Below are 26569 nucleotides of genomic sequence, written 5' to 3'. Positions count from 1 at the left end.
GGAGGCTTCAGAGGCAACATTCTTAACCCTAGAGAAAAAGAATGCTTTGGGTCAATTGGCTGTAAGTCTTCTGGCTACATGAAGGTGATATTAAACCTTAGAAGCCCAAGAAAGAGACAGATACTGGCCACTTTGAGTCAGAGAGCTGACTTCATGGTGTTTTGCTCAGTGAAGTGTGGAGGAACTACATCTTCAGGGAGGTATGCTTTTCCAGGGGCAGTTCCAGAGGTCATTCCTCCACCCAGCCTCTTTTATTCCCTAAGGATTACTCATCTGACAATTTTTTTTTTTAATTTAAGGGAGTTGCTCTGGTCTCAGCACCAGATGTAAGAAACCACATTATAGAAATATGTCTCAAGTACTGACTACTCACTCCCTTTTTTCATGGAGTCTCCTCCAGATGTGTGTCACTAAGCCCTGGCTTATTTCACACTGCTTTGGAACAGGAAAAAAATGCTTATCCTTAGGAGTTCAGAAATAGTGAAAAGTGGGACTGTTCGCAGAATTTTCTAATTTAGCGTTGGTTTATATTGTTTTACTAAAAATGATTTATCTAGTCTCACATTTTATGTAGGATAATTGCTATTCAACATGAGTGTTCTTCTCAGAGACCTTTTGAGCTGCCATTGGGTGAAGAGTCATGAGGCACTGTGGGACCAGGGAGAGTGCTTTTCTTTAGGGGAAAATCCCTGATTTGTAACATCTGCCAATTTCCATGGTGTAGTAATCCCACCATGGCTGATTTCCAGTTGCTACTGTGACCTCCTCAATTGAGATGAGGTGAACACAATCTCTTCTTGCCAGCCAGGTACAAGCTAACTCCAGCACACACTCACTGAGGCTCTGAGGCCTTGAACCCTGATTCAATGAGTGTGGCTCTCTTTTATCTCTATCTGAGAGGTTTCTCTTAAAGTTTTATTTAGGGGAAATAGAATTTTATTCAGTTTACAAATCAATTGCTCCTGTACTAATCCCATATATATTTTGTTCAAAAGAATAACTGAGGAAAGCATATATAATCACAACCGCCTCTTAATTTGCTGATTTAAGATGAAGCAATGACTTGGTCAAATTCAAATAGCAAACAATTCTCAAAAATATGACAAATCTTTGGATACTTTATCAGTGAATCATTTGAAAATACATGAACTACATTCAATGAAATAATGAGAGCCTTCAGTTATGATGGAATTTGAAAGATACTCAGCTTCCCCTTGCTTTCCCTTCTCTTATGTAAACCCTGCTTCTTATCCAACACACTCCAACTTGAGGTACCCTAAGATGGATATATCTGTTGACTTCTTTTCCTTGTGTGATACCAAATAATTAAATGTTTCTTCCATCTTCTGTTGAGCTATAAGCATCAAAGTGAAATCATTTAAAAGGAGAATGTAATTATATGGTTAAGACTTTGTTGCCAGCCATGATTAACTACAACTTTTTAAAACAATTCTTTCCTGGATAAGTAGCAATTCTGATAATCTTTGCAAAATTAATTAAAAGTTAATTGTTCTAATAAAATACATATCAATGACTAATCTTTGAGCTTCCTAGCCAGGGAACCAAACCTGAGCCCTTTTAATTTTGAATAAACATGTTCTTTAGAGGCTTAGCACACTTTTTTCTATTTTTAAAACATTTGACAGCAGTATACTTTAAGATGATGAGAAAACAAAGGAGTAAATAATGTATTGCAAAGAAACTCTAATAATAACACAAAACTAAAGTGAATCAACAGTCAGTAAAAATTACGAGGAATGAATGTCTGAAAGTATATTGACAAAGGGGATTTCATATTCAAATAAAAACATTTTAAGTAAATATTATTTTAATAAATATCTTTCAATTTTAAAAAAATCATTCTTTACTTCCCTCCAACCCAATTTATAAATATAACCTTACTTGATGAAATGCAAAGATATAAGAGGATTATATTCCTCTTGGTCAATTGTGGAACATCTCCTCTCAATCAGTGTGTTGTATGACATTTTACAGAGACAGAAACTAATCAATATTTTAGAATGCAATGCAGCATTATTATGGTCCAAATTAAAAACAAATAGTAAGACTGTGATCATTGTCCTAGAAAAACTCAGTTCCAATCTGCCAGTGCATTGTCTGTAACTTCAGCTGGAAAAGGTAGTTTACAATGTACCCCTTAATACTACAATGTTGCAAGACATGGTTATATTTGTATGCCTTAAAACTTAATAAATATTTTATTTGAATTACATCACTTTCATTGTCATTACTTGCTCACACACACCATTTTATTTCTTTGAGAAATATACACAACGTGTAATTTTTAACTAAATATATCCCTAAAATTGAAATATCTCCACATGATTTATCTCTAAACTAATTCTCACATGATTATTCTTTCATTAAAGTAGATGAGATTCCTTAATATAAGGAAGGATTGTGAAAAGCAACTAGCATTCAAATTCTTAGGCTGCCTTCAAAATGTTAACACTTTCCAAGCTATGGTTTTTATGCCAGTAAAATTAGGAAAATATCTCTTCCCTATCTAACATATCCAGCTGTCTTGAAATACAAATGAGATTTTATTATCAATAGCACTTAGAAAAAATTGTACAGAATGCTGTAATATATATATTTTTAAAATCCCAAATCTAAGAACCTGTGAGCTGAAAAATTATAATGAGTATACCAGTAGGTCTATAGTTGTATTTAATAAACATCAGCATGATATTCATTTCTTAGTAACTTATATTTTTTAAAAAAGTAAAATAACAAAGAAAGTTTCCTGGATACTTACAGTTCCAGGGCGAGGATAAGGAATTCTACCCTGGTAGGAAATCAGCTGATGATTGGGCCCTTCTTTGTGAGCAAAAGGCCCATTAAACACAGTCTGTATATCAGATAAATGATACACACACACTGCTGATCCTTTAAAAACTGAGCTGAAAAAGAAAATAGAAAGATATTAATTTTCTTATTTTTAAAATTTAAATACAATTTTAAAAATAAAGGTAAAATTTGTGATAAAAACTTGATGTAATTCATCATGGAAAAGTTGAATGTTATCGTACACATTGTAAAAAACTAAAAAACTTCTACTGTTTTGAAATAAGCCATTGATATCAAAACATTTAGTTCACCCATGGAGGTAGTAGACAATAAGTTATAGAAAAGTACTCAATGTACTTGTCCTAAATATAGGACAAGTCAAAGAAATTTCCAACTGGTGTATCTTGCAGAAGATATTAAACAAAAAGTGAATTGATGATTTATTAAAAATATGATTTGAATTCTAAATCAGTATCAACATAACCTATCATAGTTTACCTCACAGAAATAAATCTCATTAATAAGAGAACACTGTATCTCTTTGTCTTAAGGTTATTTCAATGTGAGAGTATTCTTACAATGCTGTCCTAAATACTAGTTGGAGAAATTGTAAACATTCCCTGCTACTCTGCTGTAAACAATAGAGTCCAAAAAAGATTCCTTAAATTATGTTTAGTCAATAAATTCTCATAAAATTTATTTGGATGCATACTGAAAACTATTTCCATTGTCACTAAGCAGACTGACTGAAACCAACATTTTCCTGAATCACATATTTCTCTTAAATTAGATGCCTAATGGGAAACTTAGATGCCCACTGAGAAAACCAAGATATATTATTAATCATTAGCATTAATAGTCAGAAATGACAACATTTTTTCTATGTTAAAGTTATTGGTGTTGGGAAACACAGAACTAGGGAAACACAGAAACTAGGGAAATATTTTTTTGAGACACATTTTCTTCTTAAGAATCTGGTTCTTTTTGCTTCGTTCAATTCTTTGTGAGTTAAATCAAGACTATTTCCTTTGTTAAAACAGGTGTTAAACTCATCCTGAAAGACATCTTTTTAGATATCTTATAGGGCAAAGTAAATATGATTTATAATCAATATCCCTGTGATATTCTTTTACTGTGAAGAGATCATTACAGTTTACAATTATACCACATTTCCCCCACTAGAGAAGAATGGTAAAATCTTTAGATTTTCATTTTGTAGTTGACTGTCTGATGAAAAGGACATTCTGAATTGGCCATATCACAACTGGAGTATTGTGCTGAATTCTGAGTAACATTCCTGGTGTAAAATGAGTACGCAGGAATACACGCAGGAAAGGATGAGAATATGCTGAACTGTCTTGAAATACATGATAATTGGGATTGGGCATTCCAGATAAATTAGAAAACAAAGCTATTTTCAAATATCTAAAATACCGTCACATGGAACATGAAAACTGGTTTAGTGTGTTCATAGCTATCACTTTAGATTGCTATTGAAATAAAAATTATAACAGAAATGCTAAGAGTTTTATTTGCATCATGAGTCTTCAAATTATTTCCTTAAAACAATAGCTTATATACATTATCCCTGCATTGTAGTTTATATTTTCCTTTCTTTGAGAAAAATAGCATATAATCATTATAAATACCCCATACAAAACTATTTTGAAACTCTGAGTTCAGCTTAAATATATTTTAGTAATCAGGCAAAAGTAATAAAATGAGAGAATTACATCCTAAGTGTTAAGTAAAATTAAAGAGTTGAAAAGAACATTTTTATAATAATTACTATTACTTAATAAAGTTTATTGTTTAACTCATACAATGTAATTGTTTAATATTACCTTGATGTTGTAAAAATGCCATACACTAGTGTTGTCCTTGGGTTATCAGTTTCCAGCAGAAACACATCCTCTATAAAAGGGAAATATCAATTTTTAAGATTCCCAAATATTTAAAAAATCTATCCTAAGAAATAATTTCAACTACGAAAAGTATTATTCAGAAAGATATTCCTGCAGCATCATTATAATTTGACAGCAACTAAATGATAAGCACATGGTAAAGTAAGTTAAATAAAATGTTACACAAACACTTATGGAAACTATGCTGATGAAATAATATTAAATAGAAAAGACACAATGGTATTTAATATGGACCAGAACCATGTAAACCTTAAAACTATACATCAGAATACAATAAGAAGATTACCAGTGAGTGTTTCTGGTTAACAAAGCTACAGAAATTTTCCTGTTTCTTCTTTTTTCCTGAATTTTCTAAATATCCTTAATGATAATATATTACATTTTTAATTTAAAAAGTATTACAAATCTCAATTTCTTTTTAATCTAGGGTTAGAATTTGGAACATGGAAGAAAACTTTTTCACAGTGACTTATAAGACTTTTTTGTCTTTTAGTCAAAATTGCTAGTGATATTTTTATTTAATCAATAATTCCCCTAACAACAAGAATTTTTAAGTATATTGAGGCAAAGGCAAAAGTATAGATCATAAGGTACAGTAATACATAACAGAACTTGGAAGTAAATTTCTGATAGGAAATTCCAATTAATAACCAATTGTTATGAATGCAAGAAAGATCTGGATTTAATGACCTTTTTGCAAATAAGATTCTTGCTGACCAATACAAAGAAAGATTGTTATTCACAATAAATTTAGAACCTCTTAAGCAATAAATTAATAATCACTAGTCTTTCCATAAAAGGCTGGCACTGTCTATTCTCCCTAAAAATGGGAAAGACTGAAACATTCTAAGTCACTGAAACATAAATATACTTGCAAAGAATTTGGGGGGAAATAATGAGTAACTAGGTTATAACATGAAATCATACTTAGAACGTTTTTTCTAGAAAAGCTGACATAAAAACTTGTGTTTCTATGATCAACATAATGGCTTTTTGAGGAGACCAACTGTCTATTTCAATTATTGTAGCTGCTAGAACCAGTATTTTTTCCATATTATAATACATTTTTATTGCTTATCTCATCACCTGCCTCAGTATTTGAGACTAACCAGCATTTTATATTTTAATGGATTAAAGCAAAAAAAAGTCATTTCTAAATGGCACTTAGTAAACACGATACTATTATGTGTACCAAGTTATTCTACTGTTCGAAACATATGGATACCAAGGGGGAAAAGCGTGGATGGGGTGGTGGTGGTGTGATGAACTGGGAGATTGGGATTGACATGTATACACTAATATGTATAAAATAGATAACTAATAAGAATGCGCTGTATAAAAAATTAAATTAAATTCAAAAAAAAAAAAAGAGAGAACTGTTCCTTGGCAGAAAGGAATCAGATTGTCAGTCCTTATTTGACCTGGAAAGTATAACCCTCCTCATGTCACACATTGCTGAGAATATTTAGTCCCAGGGTCACCAAGAACTAAAACTGGAGCACAAGTCTACTTTCTACTCTGACACTTTTCCATCTAACCTCTATTGTGTCCATTAACTGTAGTAAAAATATATAGCTGTATTCTCATACAAACTGATTTTAAACCAGAATATCAGAATTCAAATATATATGAAATATACATTTATTTTAGAAAAGCACAAACATATCATTACTTATATATAAATTATATAAATACCTCTCTCTTCTCTCTCTAAAACACACACAAACACACACACAAAACACACGGATTCATATATCATGGTGGATTCAATGAACTAAATGTTTCAGCAGTGCACTTAGGGGCAAGACAGATTTAAAAAATACTCAGGAAATTCATGAACAGTATCCAGATCATTAATTCAAATCAGCACTTATTTATGCTGAAAACATTCATGAAAAATACAACCTCTTTTGAGAGTTTATTAAAATATGTAAACTTTACAAACTCTCTTTCAAGAACATTTTTCAATCTCACATTTATGTACCTAGTTCATCAAAGTGTGTTTCTGGGCCATCTTCATCAGTTACCGAGCATACCAGCCTCGCTTTTAAGAAGGTAGTCCACTTGTTGACAAGGCTACGCAGTCCACCAGTGTCATTCTGAAACCATTTTGTAAACACATTTCAGATTGCTTAAATAAATATTGAAGTGTATTTAAAATTTACCTTGGATTCTTACTACTTGGGGATTTGTTATAATCTGAAAGATGGAAATGTTGACCAAATCTGCATATAAATAGTTAAAGAGGAATATTTAAGATCTATAGTATTTTTTTAAAATAGCCTTAGTTATACTGTTATTCTCCTATTATATGATATCAACTGAAAATGTATCAAAATGAATTTAATAAATATATGCCATAACACTTTCTAAATTTCTGATGAAAATATGAGTAAACTGTTATGGAGACTACATAATTTAATTTGCCTTTTCTTGATAACTCATTTTCTTCAGTACAAACATAAATGATTGTATACAGGGAAGCGTGCAGATTCTACCGTGGTCAGGAGAGTGGGTTTATACTTACACCAAATAGTCCCCAATAATTCTATTTTCTCTCCTTCATTTCTCTGCATTATCATTTAATCCTTAATATTTCTAATCAGATGCTTTATATACATATTTCTCTGGTCAGGGCAAGGAAAATGGTATTTGGATCATTCACAAATAGTCTCTATTGAATGACATTTTTTCTGTACTCCCTGAAGCTTTTCACATCATCAGCTGGCTTCACTGCCTTGTTCCAAATGACTGAGAAGCAGATAAGCTCCAAAATCAGTGGAATATTATAATGTTTAAAAATAGACTATTTTAAACACTAAATATTTTAAGAAATACTTTTGCACAGAAGATGCTAATCATAAATGAGTCAGGACAAGCCTGTAATACTCTTATGTGAGAAGACATCATGAGTTTTTTTGAGTTTCTATGTATACTTACTCTTGATACACAAGAATATTTTGATCAGTTTGTAATTAGAACTGTATTTTACTAAAGCATTTCTTAATTCTCACTATTATAGACAGTTCCTCAATAATTGTCTTTTACTGATATTTTGCTGTATTTTATTCATAAGAATTGTTCTATTTCTTTTTATAATATACAATTCAGCAATTTCTTTTTAATTCTAATGCATTAAGTGGAAAAAAGCAAAAATTAATCAAAACTGTTTATTTGTGTAAAACCATAACCAAAATATTCCTTGGATTAAATTATTTTCCAAAATAGTGTGTTTATCTTGTATGACTGATGTGAATAAACATTAAATCTAAATGTTTCCTTTTAATATTTTATTAATTTGTAACCGCAGATTTAAAAAGTAGGAAGATAAACTATTGGGAAAAGAAGACATGTTTACATAATTTGAATTTCTTAGTCTTTCTTCAAATTAGAACAACTTTAATACTTACAGGACATATTCTAGCAATCATGGAATGAATCTGCTTTGTGCTTCTGCTATTGTCGGTCAGTTTCTCTTTGAAGAAGAAGTACACCTTAGCATCATTTGGATCAGTGCCATCTGGGATAACATGTGCATCCACAAACATAGGTTCTAGAAAAAAATACAAAGACGATATATATACTCATGATGAAAATCCATCTACTCTCCATCCAAGTAGACCACAGGCACATGCCTTTCCCATCTTTGGTATAAAGAAACAATTCAATATTCATAGCCAAAAAGTCTAAAAGCAAGCAATTGTATTCACTGAACATACCGCATTTGGAATGTCAAGTGCCATAAAGTAGAGCTATGATATAAAGCTTCAACTATTCTTCTCTGTCTGCAATACATTCTGGAAGCACACTAATTGCAAAACTTCTTTGTGCCTGATGAGTTTTAAAATATTGAAAAACTTTTCTACCAGCTATTTCCCATGGGATCTGATAGTCGTTTCATAGAAAAAAAAGTTTGTTTTTAAACGTGTGGTTTTCAGGCTAGTGCATATAAACTCAAATTCACTGAAGCAGAATGAGGAGTTGGGAGTCCATGATCTGAAAAACACATTTCACTTAAAATACGGCATATGAAATGAAGGGGAAACTTTTCAAGGAAAAAATGCAGTCATTTGAAGACATAGAGGGATTCCTTATTTCAAGAACAAAAAATTTTTTAGAATACTCTATTTCCAGATGTACTGGAGGAATAATTTGAAGAAGTAAATGGACAATCACTGCTTTCTTGTGCTGGTCTGTCAGTGAAATAAGATGCTTAACTGTAGTGATTCATGCTTAACTGTTTTATGTTAAGTGAATTGCCAAATCTAAGGTCAGCTTAAATTTTCCCCAGGGTGAAATGACAAACATCTTAGTGGTTTCTTCTTCCTCTAAACAACAGCAACTGATTGGAATTGTATATTAAAGTCAAATGAGCACTTTTCATGATGTGAATTCCATGTGACCCCCAAAATTGAAAACATTTGAACACTGATAATCATAAAATTATCATACTTATGATTTCCATTAAGTATTAGTCAAACTGTGAAAAAATAATATATACCAGCTTTATAATTTTAGAATCTAAGCATAAAACAAATAGGAGTTCCTAAATATGCCCTATTCGTGATATCTGTCATAAATTTAGGAAAATGTTTAGATTTGGCATTATTAAAATATACAAGTAGACCAAATAAATAAATGACGTTTAATTGTAACATGCAACAATTAAACAACTGGAGAAGATTCTTGTCTATAGGTACATATGATGAATATCACTGTCACTTTTGTTTATTCATATATCCTATGATAATTCTATGATTGTTAATAAAGAGTTAGAATATGAAATATGGCTCATTTTATTTACTTTTTTAGCCTAAATATTTAAAATCACAGAGTACAGAATTGTTGTTACTCATATTTTAACTTTTTAGCCATTTTAATGTAATTTTCATTATGAAATTAAATTAGTTTAAAGTATGATTCTCAGAAAATGGATAAACTGTTATTTTACCACTTAGCCATTTGGAATTGTGTTGATCAGTTCTGACTGCATTCCTCTTGGTTAAACTTCGAAAAATAGCTGCATCTGTTCCCATGAAATCTATATACATTGCAGAGAAAAGCTCCTCATCTATGAAAAAGAAAATGTGAACAAAATTAAAAGCAAATCTTAACTATTTTTAAGGCTATTTTTAAAATCAAGGAGAATTTGCTTATTAGATCATGACACATATTACAGAATATTTATAGTTGTTAATTGGTTTCCATTGTTCACCAAATTAAAAAATTGGATAAAGTTTAATTTGGTCTCATTATTGCCCGTATAATGACCAAAACAATCTTTCTGATATAGAGATAAAAATTCCTCTGCCTGTACTTAATTATACTAAATACTTAACTAAACTTGATTATATAGTGTAGTGTGTATCCGAAATGGCAGAAATAATATAGGTATAAAAATAAAGAAACGGCTTAATTATTACTTCTTTAATAAATAAAAAATACTGTAAGAGTCAGAAATCTTGATTTCTAATTTTGGCCATAGTTAAACTGGGAATTAGGGATAAGTCATTTAGTACCCTGAATCTCAAACTTCTATGGGAATTGGATTATGATCAAAAGTTCGCAGTACCTATTAAAAACTCTATGATTTTACTAAATGGATTGAAAATAATAGTTTTTATTATTATTATTTCATGAGATGGAGCCACATCAAATTGTCAAAGTACTATTAATGATAAAACAATTTCATCATTAAATGTATATGTTTTGATCTTTATGCTAGAAGGTTTCTCTAAGGTAAACAAACTGCTACTTTTTCAATTGCAACACATAACGTGTTAACATTATGTTAACAATATAATATGATGTTAATAAGCCATATGTGGCTTAACATATTAGCACATATAAAATAAAACTTAAAGATAAGAAAAAAGATATTGTAAAATTAAATTATCATTATTAATGACAAAATAAGATATGTTAATCTGTATGTGCACAACACTGGACATTTTGCTTATTTGTTAAGATCCACATTAATTTTTATTCTAGTAAGGAGAGTAAGCAGTAAATTGGTATGTATGACCTTTGAGTACAAAGTTAAGTATCTATTAAAAAATAATAAAATTGATCAGGTTTGGCCCACTGGACTACCATGCAGCTGCGTTCTTTGACTAATGTTCTAGAATTACTCTCCTGGCTACCTTCAGATTGTGGTCATTTTGGCAGGACTGAAACATTTTAAAGCACTCTAAGCTCACTGTTTAGTAATAAGCAATAACAGTTGGCCTAGGATAGAATGGAGAATGGAATGTTTTTAATATGTGCTCACCAGGTCACAAACTGGACCCCTACCAGTTAGCAAGTGGGTATGGCAGGCATTGTGTCGCCAAGTTCTGCTTCCTGGTAGAGATCTGAAGTCCATGGGAACAGATTATAGGGAGATAACAAAACGTGCCTGAAAGAATTTTGAGCTATTTAGCTTCTTTACAATTTTGTGAACACTTGTGAAGCATCTACACAAGTATTCTGTAGATACAATGATTGTTAAATTGAGATAACTTTGTAATTAATTATTTCACAGCTTTGTTATATCCAATTATGCCCAAAAGAGGAGGTTATAAATTCCTGATATTCAATAGATTTATTAGCATCTGTCTACAGGAAGGAAAATAAAAGGACACTCAGAGGATGGTTTATGGCAGACAGGACTGATTCTAACCCTGCTGTATACCACCTTATTAGTTATGTCTTAAACATTACAAAAGAGTTAGATGGCTAATTGGCTTCATCTCCTGTCTTAAATTCTCAGCAATTTTAATAGCAAGTTAAGGATAATAAAGTTTCTGCTTTATTTTGTGTAAGAAATATTTAATTAATGTCACTTTGGAAAGAATTTTATTTGAGAGTAGAAATTCTTTTCTTTCAGAATTTCATTGTAGGGTTTATGCAAAGATAAACTTGCTCAATTTAAACTTTAATCCAAAAATATTTTGCTTTCCAGTTGTACTTCCACTGATTAAAAACTATCTCATGAGGTTTTGAAGAGGTTCTTTAAGAGGTGTCATCTGACTTTGTTGTGCTACAATAATTACTAAAAATAGCAAAAGAACACTAGCACGTTGGGCCAGATGCCGCGCTATATTATGTAATTTGAAATTCTAATGCTCAACGCTTCTTGGTACTTTAATAGATAGAAATATTTTAACCAATTTGTGTTATTTAGTGCACTGCAATTGAACAGAAATGATACAACATCAAATAGCAAAGTGAGATGAGTACACAAATGAAATATTAGAGATAATATTACAGGGATAATCAGTAGAATAAATAAGATGATAAATATAAGGTTATAAAGCTTCCTGCTCTTTTTAGTTTCAGGTTTCAAGTTAAGCAAACTGTTTAATGATTTTCTTTGAGAGTAAAAATTATAATGTTAATCAAAATATTAAAAAGTAGCATAGGAATATAAGCCTAGGAATTGAAGTCTCAGGTCCTTGAAAAATGAAGAGCAATAACAACTTTAATTTCATAAATGAATCCTATTCTCTAAAGCGCAAAACTATTACATGACTTACTACAGTTTAACAGGAAAATTTATACTGCCTTGTTTTAACCCTTTTTTGTTCTAAATAATATTTGATGAGATAAAACTCCAGTATGTGTTAACAATAATTTAGAATTTTGAAGTTTATTTTCATAGCATTTAACTTGAAATAAGTGAAAACTTTATATATTTATCTAGTACTATACAAATCTTACAGTTTCTAAAGGTGAATAAAATTTTCTTCCTCATGAAGAAAATACTTTCTGAGACACTGCTTCTATTAAATAATATTTAGAAACTTATTTGAAAATACTCTGCATCAGACTTAATTGGATATCTTGAAGTTTCAAAGCTTTGTAATTTTTCTGTCCTAATGACACATTTTCATTTCCTCCCTACCCAATTTGAATGACTATAGGGAAATAATTTACTGGATAATTTCCAAGCTCACATTTCAGTCAGTGCTGGATGTATTTGTCTTAATTTAGTTTCCAGATCTGAGAAAGAAAGATGAGTTGCCTTTTTAAATGAATCAAAGCAAAGGGTTTTGAACAAATTAATTATTTTTCCACCTGTTCTACTGTCAAATGATGCAATTTTACCACTGGCAATACATAGAGAAACAAAAAGGGAAAAGCATTTACTATATAATCGGCATACTGAAATCCAAGATTTGTCCCACAGTCAACTAATGTTAAGTCAGACATATTCTAGAAGTGTCTTAATTAGCCAGAAAAGAATGTCTTCTAAGTGAGGTATAGACAGGCACTGGATGATTGAGACTCAAGGATATTGATTTATTAATGTGTGTAGCAGCAATCAACTGGGCCTGCTTCTTAACTGATATATTTTATAAAAAAATGAGAAAATAAAAAAGTGATTTTATGAGCGCATCTTTTTTAGTACAGCAACTTCTAGACAATCCACAGAGAATGTACTTAGCTAACACATGCACTTTGTTATTATTTCGCATGAAAGGAATACCAGTTTTAATCATTTGTAAAAGATTACTAAAACATGAGGAAAAGTGAATATAATTAATACTAGAAAAACAACTACAGAAAACACTGAAATTTACTTTATAATATATATTAATATATGTATACATATACACAATACCTATTAATATATGTATATACATACATACGCTTTTTAAATGGTTGACTTGCTTTACAAATAACAGCAGTCATATTAGATGAAAAAATACATGGTTATCATTTAATCATGAATATTCTTGGAAACGAGAAATTAAAATTTCTCACAACTTTCTATTATTTTACTCAGGTGCTATCATCCATGCAGCTATCCAAAATGGGCATATAGTATCATGAATTTATTTTCTTTAATTAATTTAATTTCCTTTTTTAAAAAATATTTCCCCCTCCCTCTTTTATTTTACACTTACTGATCATAACAGACACTGTGTTCACATTGGGGTTGAAAGAGCAGCGTCCTTTTCCGGATTCACACTTGGAGTCAATCATGAAAACTTGGTCCTTTATTACAGATAAAATTGGAAATGTAGTAACGATAAATTACTTTATCTTAGTTAACCAATTTTTCTTTAGTAAAACAAAGCATCATCATAAATAATATGCTTTCTACTTGGTTGCTTATGCCTTCCCAATTTTACTATATTAAGACTCTCTTGGCCTATATGAAGAATCCATTTGTAAGTTATAAAGCTAACCTCAGCAGGTCAAGTTCACATCCTACTATACTCCCCATAAAGCTGATCCAACAAGTTCTCAAATCAACATCAATAAAAAACACTTGGAAATCAAGGATCATTGTAAACCTGAACTAGGTATGTTGAACATTGGCCAAAAGAAGAAAACTGATTACAGAGAAACAATGTGTATGAGGATTATGAAACTTTCAAAATAATCAAGATTTTTTTAAACATAAAATTTGTTACCACTTATTTTGTTATATAAAGCATTATACTAGATTCAACAAAATAATTCATAATTTAGATTAAAATGTTTCTTTTACTCATTCACTTATTTATTTAACAAAAATTTATTGAGCACCTATTACTTGCCAGACACTGACAAAACATTGGGGGTAGAGTAAACAAAATAGACAAAAATCCTTACCTGTAGGTAATTTATAATCTAATGACAGATAATATAAATAAAGAATATAAAGATAATAAATACGTAAAATATAAAGTATGTTAGATGGTACTCAGTGCTTAGGAAAAAAATTAAACAGGGAATGGGACTAGGGAAATCCACGGATGGGGGGCAGTGGGTTCAATTTGAAATATAATGGTCAGTGTAGCCTCAGTTAGAGGGAGCATTTTGTTGGTATGTTTATCTTTTTTCTTACATAAAGTTAGTAAAAGCTACTACTAAAATTCAAAGAAAAATGATCACATTTGTAGATTGCATTAAATGATGGAGGACCTTAATTATCAAGCTGCTTTTCAAAATTGTCCTGAATGAAATACGGGCTCAACATTTTTGAGCATGGAATAGAAGGATCAAAACATTGCTTTAAGAAGATTGGGTCTTACTTGTGCTTTAAGAAGATTGAGAATGGTGGTTGTAAAGACAGACACTGGGTTCAAGAAAACAAACTTGTTTTGAACTGCAGTAGTCCAGGAATTAGGTAATAATAATCTGACATGCCAGGATCTCAGTGGTCAGGGTAAGAGTGGTAAAGATGTAAGAGGATTTGTAAAGTGAAAATCGACAGAGCTTGGCAATCAATAACAAATTGGAGGCAGCAAAAGAAGATGAAGAAAACAAAGTTGATTCTGAAGTTTTGACTCTTTAAAGAAAATAAAACTAGTTCATTTTTGTTATACTGAGTTTGATGTATTGGCGGGAAATCCCTGAGGTAATGGGAAATTAGAGAGCTTAAAAAGAATCACAGTGCTCTAGCCTAGAAAGGTCCTATAACACGACGCTTTTCATGGATTAACTCTAAAGATGAGGAAAATATGACTTGTCCAAGATCACCCATAGCTGAATAGTGACAAAAGCAAAATTAAAATTCAGTCTCCTGACTCCTAACTATGTCTGCTTTCCAAGAGGTCATCATTTATACAATAACTAAACAATGATAAACCTGCAGGAAAACAATACAGTTTAGTAAACTTGGTTGTGTAGCCAGAGTCATACATAGATTTGACTAAAAAAGTGACAGCTGGCACTGCAGGAATTGAGGAGATTGCTTAGGCACCACTTGCTCGCCACTGACTTCCTTCTCCATTGCATAGCCTCCTTGTACTCACACAGTGATAGTCTAGATCTTGTCATCCCCAGGAAGGGATGTGATCCACCTGAATAATGACTAATTCAAGCACCCTGCAACAATTCTTCAAACTCATCGCCTAAGAACCCTTTCTATTTTTTACAATTTATCAGCCTTCTATCTTCTTGATAGATAGATTAGATTCCATGCTTTTTAATTTTGTTTTTTTCAAAAATATCAATATTAATTTCCTTGAATCTGTGATTGTTTTCATTGCACCCATAGGCTATAAAGACACATCTATCTACATTCTCCACACCTGCCTCCAAACTTCTAAGCATTTTGCGAAAGGTTATCCAACAAGGTGTATTCAACATAGTATAGATTTGTGATCACCAACTTAAAGTGAACCCTCTACACTGCTCAGCAACCTTTCAAAGGCACTCTGTCAACTGGTTCTTCCCTTGATAACTTCAAACCATTGCCACTATCGTCAAATCTCCCAATTTATTCTCAGCTCATATGATTGACAACCATGTTGCTTAGAAAGTGAAGCCCTTAAATGAGGCATCAGTTTCTCACTACCAAATATATAACTATACGTGAATACATCCACTAATACACAAGAGGAAATATTTCTCTTACTCTGAGTCCAATCCTTCCACCAGTGTTTCAGATCCTATCTTACCCAATCTTCTTAGGCAACTTATACTTTCCATTATCCCTACTCGTTCTTTTTTTTTTTTTAATTAATTATTTTATTTATTTATTTTTGCCCGTGTTGGGTCTTCGTTGCTGTGCACGGTCTTTCTCTAGTTGCAGGGAGCGGGGTCTACTCTTCATTGCGGTGCGCAGCTTTCTCATTGCAGTGGCTTCTCTTGTTGCAGAGCACGAGCTCTAGGCACACAGGCTTCAGTAGTTGTGGTGCATGGGCTCAGTAGTTGTGGCACACAGGCTTAGTTGTTTCTCTGCATGTGGGATTTTCCTGGACCAGGGCTCAAACTTGTATCCCCTGCATTGGTAGGTGGATTCTTAACCACTGTGCCAACAGGGAAGTCCCCTACTTGTTCTTTAATCTCATTAACTGGATCCCTTACAACATTATTTCAACAACTCCTTCAGCTCTTATACATTACTCTCCTTGAGAATCACCTTTCTTAAAGAATTACATATACTCATCACCATTTCCTGAGTTCTCACTTTCTTCTCAATCCACTTCAGTTGGGCATCCAACCTCAACTGCTCTATTGAAACCCTTTTTTGGCAAGACCCCTGATGACTATCATGTACACAATTCAGCGCTTATTTTTTTAGACCTCTTCTTTCTTGGATTCTCAATGGTATTTGAGATTGTTGTCAACTTCTATCTTTTTTAAATGACTTGTTTTTATTCCCAGAACACACTTTTTTTTTTTTTTTTTTTTTTTCCTCTCCTCTTGTTGTTTCTTTTTAGTCTTTTTTGGAGATCCCTTTTCCTCCATCTGGCCATTTAAATTTAGGAGATCCTCAAGTCTCAGTCATAATCATTCTTTTCATACTATACTCTTTCTGCATGATTAAATCTACACTTTGTTTGGGCTTCAGTTACTCTTATGAAACAATTACTCAAACATTTATATAGCCAAATTTATATTCAGCTGCCTACTTGATATTTCTACTTGTATCTTTCAGCAGCATCTCAGACTCAACAGAATCAAACCCAGGCTCATAATTTTAACCTCAGACATGGTTCTCTTCATTGTTTCTCATCTCAGTTCATGGCAACTTTATAATTAAAGAAGCTAACAAACAAACAAACAAAAAACGAACAACAAAAGTATCAATGTAATGTAAAATACAAGTGACAACACAATTCTGTTCATGGCACTTTCTGCTTAAGGTTGTTTCAGTTGCTTCTTCTTAGACACAGGACAAAGACCAGTATCTTAAAGATAGCTTACAAGTTCTGAAATGATTTTGTTTCTGCCATTACTCTTATTAAATAAATACATATTTGTAGATCGAATCAATAAGAGAAAAAATAGGACCAGAAAGAGAGTATGTGGTGAAAAATCAGGAAAGAAGGCATGGCAAAATGTCCCATGGTTATAGATGTCAATAACGGCACTGGGCTTCCCTGGTGGTGCAGTGGTTGAGGGTCTGCCTGCTGATGCAGGGGACAAAGGTTCATGCACCGGTCCGGGAAGATCCCACATGCCACGGAGCGGCTGGGCCCGTGAGCCATGGCTGCTGAGCCTGCGCTTCTGGAGCCTGTGCTCCGCAATGGGAGAGGCCACAACAGTGAGAGGCCTGCCTACCGCAAAAAAAAAAAAATGATAATAATAATAACGGCACTGAAAAATAGAGGGCATGACCAACATGTCATAGATTGGTCTAGGAGAAAGGATGCTGATTAGGGGAGTCCATTTGATCACTGAGAATCTTGGTCATTAGGGAAGAGTTTCAGTTAATGGGTGAAAATGAAATTTAGATTAGAAAGGTTTAATGAAAGACATGGAAAATAGGATTGTAAAAGCTGAAAATATAGCCTACTAATCCGAGAAGTTTTGTGATAAAGTAAAAGAGAGAGAAAGGAGAAGAGTTGAAAAAACGTCACAAGAAAGAAAACTTATTGTTAAACAAGAAAAAAAGAGTAAATACAGGGGAAAGGGAAAGAAGACATAAAACAGTGGAGGCTAAAGATCAGAGAACTTTCTTGATAAGAAAAATGCACAGCTATTCTTCTGACAAGAGAAAAGCTACAAAAAGATGCATAAACAGAAAAGTTTGGTGATTAATTTTGTTCAAAAAGCACATGGAATAATTTGAATGCCTGTGATATTCTTGGTCAATCAAAGGCAAGGTTATCTGCTAGATGAGTGGCAGCATCCGGGGCTTAAACAGTATTCAGTTATGAGAACTGATGTTATGGAGGCATCTGATAAAATCAACCCGAGATGAGAGGTAACATTCCAAGAATGTGCAGCACAATTAACCAATAATTGTTTCTTATTAATGTTTTATTCATTAGTTAAAGTCATCATTTACTTGTGTTGCTTTATTTTTTTCCAGAAACAGAAGACAGTGGATAAAAGAGAAAAACTGTGGTTAGGAATCTATGTAGCAAAGATTGTAGGCTCTTTGGATGGACACCATTGAATTGCTCTAGGAAAGCTCTGAATCAGTCTCACAAAATAATGGAAGGGCCACAGAGTCTCATGAAAGTGCGTGGTGTTCCAAATGTGAAGTAGGGTTATAAAATGTTCTCTGAGAACCAATGAATTGCTATTAGACAGGCAAATAAAAGATGGTGGATAATGTGTCAGAAATAAACAGGAATACTTAACGACTGTGCCACCCTAACCTGGTTCACTTTCAAAGTGGTTTCAAATACATGAAAAATGCCATATCTTAGTACTAACATAGGGTGTTAGCAGTAAGTACTACCTCTGATCACTACAAAATACAATGTTAGTGATGAATAAGGAGAATTCTCTCAAAATACAACTTTCTGCATCATGTGGTCTTTCATTCTAAACTAAAGAAAATAAATACATAAGATGTTTGATAAAACTGTGCATTCTATATTTATATTATTACTTATATACTACAGATATATAAAAATGATGTTGTGGTGAAACACTTTGACTTGACTATTAAGGAAAACAAAAAGTTTAAAATTTCATAATCTTTTTCACACTTAAATAGGCTCTTAATATATTATTTAAAGAGATTAATTAATGGAAATGAATCCCCTTTGAAACACATCTTTTGAAGTGAGACTAAAGTAGTTCATATTTAGTAAAGTGATTAAAATTTATTCCATGCTGGTTTTCCAAAGGAGATTATTTTTTGGACCAACTTCCCAATTAAACCATGAAGTGTATAGTGGGCAATTTGTACATGGGAAAATGATTTTATTTAAAATATGAAAACTGCTATGCAGTTGTTGGCCTGTACAGTGACTGCACAGCCCTCAGTGGACTGTCTGACAGACTGCAGACGTCTGGGCCACTAGTTTATTTAATCAGCTGATCACAGGCATGTGGTTCTAATGACAAGCTCAATTCAGCCAATTGTACTCTTCCAAGAAGCATAGCTTTACTTTTCTTTAAGAATTTTAATATTTCATATCATCTTAAACCACTTGTAAATGGCTCAATTTGGGGTCCAATTATAATTACTCATTTATTTTTAAATGGCTTTTTATTCACTGAAAGATAGATGCATATAAATTACATCTGAAAAAAATTTAATAAGAAAAGACTATAGAGGAAATCATTGTTCAATTATGTTAGTACTAAAGTGGATGAATCCTTGTTAAAGAAAACTAAACTTAATTAAGTATATCAGTAGCAATATTTAATTTTTTTTACAATTCTAACCTCTAAAATTGAATTAAGATATTATTTAAGGACTGGAATTTCTAGATTTAAGTTGCATAACGAAACAAAAGCAAGTTAATTTGAAAGAATTCAGTTTTAAAATACTTGTATTAAGTAAAGCAACATGTTTCATTAAAAGAATAAGGAAAACTCCTTTGATCTAATGCGTAGTTTCCTTAGTCAATAATTGTGAACTGAGATAAACAGTCTTAAATATCACAGGTGAAGTTCAACCAGCCTTATATTTGACTATACAATTAGCTATGTATTTAGTCTTTAGTAAATGCTTTTGTTCACAGAACCCCAAATCATTTTAACCAATGTAAAAATAAAGCTATAATAGCCTAGTGTAGACCAATGTTGGTCTAAAATGGAAGTATGATTTATTAATTATATAAAGTTCTTTTCAGCTAAGGCACTTGTCATCCTGCTTTATACATCTCTTACAGGTGTCTACCGCATAAAAATTTACCAAATTTGAAATATAATAAATAAGAAATGACTTAAAATAGATTTGAGAAAGTGAGTTTATACTACAATATTTCTATAATTTGGAGCACATATTATCAATACCTTATGCTCTGAATAATTATGAAATTATACCATTCTCCTTCCTTTATCTTCTGCAGCTTTTCCATTCAGAAACATATATATTTAATTGAAGGCAAAAGGCTACACTTGAAGTAACCTGGCAGACAGGAACCAAATGTAATACATTTTGTGTTTAAAGGGCTTGAAACTTTTTTTATGGCCATTAATGATATTTCCAAGTTTTTACTGTTAAATACAGTTGTAAGAAATCTTTGACACTAACATCAAACTAAGAATGAAAAATTGTTACACTTACCTCTGATCTCCTCCCTCTGTTCAAGTAAGTACAGACTGGGCTGAAAGCACCACTCCCACAAACATACAAATGCGTGCGGTTGAAAGCCTGAATTACACGGACAAAGTTCCCGCAGCCATGCTAAAACAACAGGTAAATAAGCGGTTAGTAACTGAATGACTTTTATAACTATTTCTAAGTATTACTGTGATACATTGTTATACATTTTCCTTTCTGCCGTAACTTTTTAATTATTGTTAGGAGATAACAAGAGAACATGGTGCATTTTAGGAGGAAGGTAGTTTACCAGATAATGAGTAAAACGATATGTCTCTCCTATTTCAGTATTTATATACTGGGCACCTTTTTATGTTCTGAAACTTTATGAGCTTACTCTTTATCTGAGAAAGTTTAGAAATTGAAAGGTACACCAAATTGTTTTTTCAAATTTTCCTCAAAACATTACACATACACACATGCACCCTCACATATTATATACACATGTTTTGAATGAACTTGTGTTTATAGAAGGTCCATATTATCATTAGTTACAGTTGCAAACACTATTGGTCTTCATAACTGGTGACTAAAGCAAACCTTAAACAAAATGCCAGCATTGTTGCTTTCTATGAAAAATAATGGAATCCTGATCTCTCTGCTCTTGATACACTAAAATACTCTCCTCTCCCCCAAAACTCCTTTCTCACCTGTTCCCAATCCAACCATTGGAAAGGCTGTCATTTATTCACTCAATGAAATGCAAAATATGGTAATTATAAGTTGACTATGACTTTGCAGAAATACATAAACATGGTCAGCACCAAATGCAGATCTCTGTGACTGAATTAACCATTGCATGTTCTACACTTGCAGGGTCACTATCCTTTGCTGACTACACATTAATCAAGCCTGAGGTTGAATGTAGTTCCCTTCACAAAGTCATTGATCTAGCAAAGAACATTATTAAAAATAATGTTAGAAATTAGAGACAAAAGTTTTTATAAAGAAATATGTCAAAATCTAACAGGGGTTTCCCCATGGGTGGTCATACAGTATATATTTTTTTCTCTTCTAGGTACCATGTATTTTACTAAATTATTATAATGCACATTTATTGTTTATATTGTTAGAAAAGTAAAAAAAAAACTTTTCTAAAATAGAAATTTAAAGTCAATATTATTTTATATTTTCTCATCATTTTTCCTTTTTATACTCATTGTTACTTGCCAGCAAATATATGTTTATTTTCATATGTAGTAACTGTATACACATGTTTCTATTATGGATTTATATTATCAAATCATCAATCACCAACTCTGCTGTTAAATAAATTTATCCTTACAGACCAGACTATATACTTTATTTTTACTTTAAGACATTAAGGATTTTTATTAAATATATAGTGTCACTGTATCTTGACACCTGTTTATAGAGGTACCTGGAAATTGACTACATAACTGCAGATGAAATGTGTTTCTCTGGAGAAAAAAGCATAGATGAAGTACAGTGTATATATAGTATGCCTATGTTAAGGGTATCTGTGAGCAATGACACTTGTGTTTATTGTTTTCACATCCAAGTCCAGTCATTCTGGGATTCTGCATATAACATTTTCCCGTAAAACACAAATTCGATCCAATTCTATTAATAATAGGTTCTGTCTTTACATTTCAATACAGGTTATACTTGTTTCATGTATATGTTTATATCAACATATTTGTTATATATATGATTATTATGGCTAATATTTTTGAGAATTTATTATGTACTAGACATTAGAATAATCATTTTATATACTTAACCCCTTTTACTTCCCAGGAAGTTTGATTTTTTACATTTATGGATCACATTTATTGAGCAAACTATGTGTACTTAGGCACTTTATATTCATTCAGTTTTTTCAACTCAACCCCTTTTAGAAAACAAAGGCTTAGATCTTGTTTAGCTAACTCACCTGAGGTCATGTAGCTAGAAACAGGTAAAGCAGATTTTCAAACACAGACGTGTTTTACATTGAATCTTGTACTTTTAACCACTTTATAATTTGTCATTGGGTGAGAATTCCATAGTTGTTAGAGGGAAGTTTTTATAACAATTATTAATATTTACAGAGCTCTTAATCCTTTGATGTTAGTTGTTTTTAATCCTCACAGCAATGTTCCAATTAAAGTATTCAGTCCCATTTTAGTGATGAGGAAATTGAGTCCTCAAAAATGTTAAATGAAGTGCTCTAGGTTTAATAAATAACTCTGGGTCTTGAATCATGGCTACCCTCCACCATGAAGACTAATTCCCACACTATCTGATGATGCTTTACTGTGCTCCTCCAAAGCCTCCCCAAAGAGAAAAACATGAAAGGAAAAATAAATCAATTGCTTTAATTATTGAAAATCATTTTCTAGGTCCCTTCCATTTCCATTGTGCTTAGTTTCTGTCCACATTATTTCTGTCCTAGACCACTGCAGTTGTGTCAATTCCATCCAGAAAATATTTATATTTACTGAACTCATTCTGTGAAAGCACTGTATATAGTGCTAGCAATACTGAAATGAATAGATTCAATTCCTGTTTTCAGAGAAAGGGGAGTATAATACATCAGGCTGTAGTAGATGCTATAATAGGGTTATATTTTTCAAAGTGTGCTATAGAAAGAAAGAGGAAATGAGTAATACTGAAGTGGGTGTAATGGTTTGAGAGTGGATGTCATTTGAGCTGGAACTTGCAGAATAAGCTAGAGATTCTGACAGGCAAAAGCATAAGAAAGGAACATTCCAACAGAAAACACAGCATGAACAGAAAAACTGGAGGCATAATAGTGCAGGATTTAGTTGGGGAATAGTGCCTAGAGAGGACAGAGGATTATTGTGTGATGAAACCAGAGAGGCAATTAGAACTGGACTATCATCATGCCATAGCATGATGGGCAGCAGAGAGTGAATTTAAGTATACAGATCTCAGAGCCAGACGACCTGGGTTCAAACTCTGGCTTTATCTTTTACTAGCTATTTGAACTTGAGATACTTACTTAGCCTCTCTGTGCTTCAATCTTTTTATCTGTAAATGGTGATGATAATATTTGTTGTAAGCAGTATACTACTGAAGCACTTGGAACAGTGTCTGGCACATAATAAATATACCCAGTGTTAGGTATTAGATTCTTTCATATATATTTTCAGTTCCAATTGTCAGTACAAACCCTGTGTAATGGACAGGGAATTTGTCCTGCATAGAGATTAGTACAGGTCCTGACCACAGTAGACATCCATAAAAGGTTTGCGGAATGAGACATCAGTGAAATTCAATACCATGGATGCTTTCTTTTTATTGCTTAATTCTCTTTCAAAACTATTTCAAAGTACAATGCTAAATGAAAAATCAAGCTGCTAACATCATGCAGAATGTAATACTATTTTATGTATATACATATACATGTCATATACTAAAATGCTGGAAGAATATACCGCCAATTTTTAAGTTATTATGTTTGGGTAGCGTAATTTATTTTATTTACTTAACAGTGTGTGCTTACTATGTGCTATGTACTGTTCTAAGCTCTCTGCAAATATTAATTCACTAATCCTCTTAATAACCCAATAAGGTAGGTTTTATGAGTAGCCCATTACACATTTAAGAAAAATGAGGCACAGAGAGGTTAAGTCTCCAGGGTCAGAGAGCTAATAAGAGATTGTTTTCTGTTGCTCTCTGCATGCTTTTCTAGGTCTTCAAAAATTTCTGTGTTAACAGGTATTATTTATATAATTTTAAAATAGATGTTTTAAAATAATATATCGTGGAGCTCAGATTAATAGGGCTTTAAAAATATTGACTCTTCATGGTCCATACTATGCAATGGAAAAAAAAATACCTCTTAATTTTTTTCTTCTTGGCCTATACTTCTTGGTCTGGGGAATATATCAAGGTATTTTGATAAATGTATTCCTAAAGAAAATATGTTTTCAAATAGTTTAGGATCCTCTGGTCACAGAAACAGGGAAATTGATATTCTACAATTAATAAATCAAGTTTGACATTGTGTGTATGTAATGCATATAGGTCTAAATATATGTAACCATGCTTAATTTTTCAATGATCTCATACGGTACTTACTTAGCACATTCATTATGCTCTATCTCATTGGATATGTTTGACAGCATGTGTTATTGTTTAAGCTCAATTTATTTAGCATATGAATAAAATATTAATATTCAGAAATAAATATAGCATGTAGGAATGTGAATAAATAGGGGCAAAAAGGGAAATTGGGAGGTAAGTTATACTCTCTTAGTTGAGGCAGACAATAAGCTATATTCCCACCATGATAATTTACTTTCCTGATAAACATTAGTTTATTATATAGTATTATGATACACATTACCTGGGATCAAATTTTAAATTATATTGAATTATTTTCTAATAATTGAGTATTATTTTTATAACTTTAATTAAAGTTTGATATAAGTAAAAAATCTAAAGGAATAAGAGATGTTTGATTCTATGGTTTTTTTTCAATTGTTATAGAAATATAAAATTTGTCACTAGTTTATGCTTTTCTTAGAAGATTAATATAATATTTAAAAGTAAAAAAATTAATTTAACCAAAATATACCTTTAAAAATTGTGCATAATGAATTTATTATAAACTTATTAATCTAAAGGTATTAATAACTCAATATCCATTGTGTCCTACCCCCAACCTGAGAAAAGTACTTGGAATAGATTCCCGTGCTTACTGCTTTCATCTCCATTTTTCCAGATCTTGTTGAAATTTCATGAAGTGCCTAGATACAGATCTGGGCACTGGATCCAATCACTAAAAATGCAGTGAAATAAGTTCTAGAGTGTTTCAGGTGAACGCACAGGGAGGGGCAGCTAGCCCAGTCCTGGGTAGCAAGAAAGGACTCTCCAGAGAGGTGACATCTGCACTGTTATAAAGGATGAGTAGATGATTCCCAGGTTAAAAAGATGGGAAGATAATTCAACAAGAAGAGAATCACATGTAGCCTGTACCAAAGGCTGAAAGAGAGAAAGGATACAACTTATTTGAATTTCAATATTATTGAACTAGAATAAGGGGACAAGTTAACGTAAGACCTAGCATAGTTGCCACCAAATCTATCAAACCTTTCCTAAATATCCCAGGTGCAGTGAATTTTTTCTTTGTCTTTGTGTGTATTCTCAGCATTTATCATATTCTCCCCGGAGAAGTGGCATGTTTTATCAACTAAGAGCAAAAAGATCTAGAGCCATATGTGCCTGAGTCGGACAGAGGCCTCCCACTTGCAGGCAGCGCAGCTTTGGGTAAGTTCCTTACTCTCTTAGTGATTCAGTTTATCTATCTTAAAAATGTGGATGAAGACAATAATGTCCATCTTGCAGCATCGTCATGAGGATTAAAACAAAACACTTAGAATAGCACCTGGCCCATTCCATTAAGTGTTGGCTAGTATTACTTGGTAATTATTGTATATATGTCCCGTCATCCCCAGTATATTGTGAAGACTCTTAAAGGTAGGAACTCCACCTTATATACCTCTGGTTCCTTCACTTCAATTAACTGATTTGTACAAATTAAAATATTCTGTTCCTGCATTTAAAAAATGAAATATTAAGTAATTAGATGATATTTATTCCAAAAGAGCTAAGAGATTCTTAAATATTTAGTTTGAGAAGTGTAATTAAAATGTTGTTCTATAGAACTTCTATTTAGCATCATTTTTCTGCCATTGGTATCCTGCTTAAAGGACACTTGTTTGTAAGTACCTCACATGCCTTAAGCGAGATGAATTTGTCAACATTCTCTTCTCTTGCATAGACAGAGCATATATTTGAAACTTACTTTGATTATTATTTCCCAGGACCCAACAGCGCTGGCTGTACTACAACAGAGCCCACTACCAGTTACCTCTGACTGGCCATGTGGCAGAATATAAAGATATCCATGAATGATATTACA

General features: G+C 32.2%; 1 protein-coding gene across 2 annotated transcripts in view; it reads right to left on the bottom strand.

Annotated features, from left to right (window-relative positions):
* The window catches only part of SEMA3C (semaphorin 3C), a 186654-nt gene that overhangs the window by 63576 nt on the left and 96509 nt on the right, over positions 1–26569 (bottom strand). For both annotated transcript variants that reach the window (XM_082661526.1, XM_082661525.1), the window contains 7 exons: positions 20638–20757; positions 13628–13718; positions 9688–9807; positions 8147–8289; positions 6721–6835; positions 4656–4725; positions 2780–2924 (listed from right to left, as the gene is read on the bottom strand). In XM_082661526.1, coding sequence (XP_082517652.1) covers positions 2780–2924; positions 4656–4725; positions 6721–6835; positions 8147–8289; positions 9688–9807; positions 13628–13718; positions 20638–20757 — 804 coding nt within the window. The remainder of the gene's footprint in view (positions 1–2779; positions 2925–4655; positions 4726–6720; positions 6836–8146; positions 8290–9687; positions 9808–13627; positions 13719–20637; positions 20758–26569) is intronic.

This window comes from Grampus griseus, assembly GCF_964374135.1.
Source record: "Grampus griseus genome assembly, chromosome: 9".
Taxonomy (NCBI): domain Eukaryota; kingdom Metazoa; phylum Chordata; class Mammalia; order Artiodactyla; family Delphinidae; genus Grampus; species Grampus griseus.
This window is presented reverse-complemented; position numbering and strand designations above follow the sequence as displayed.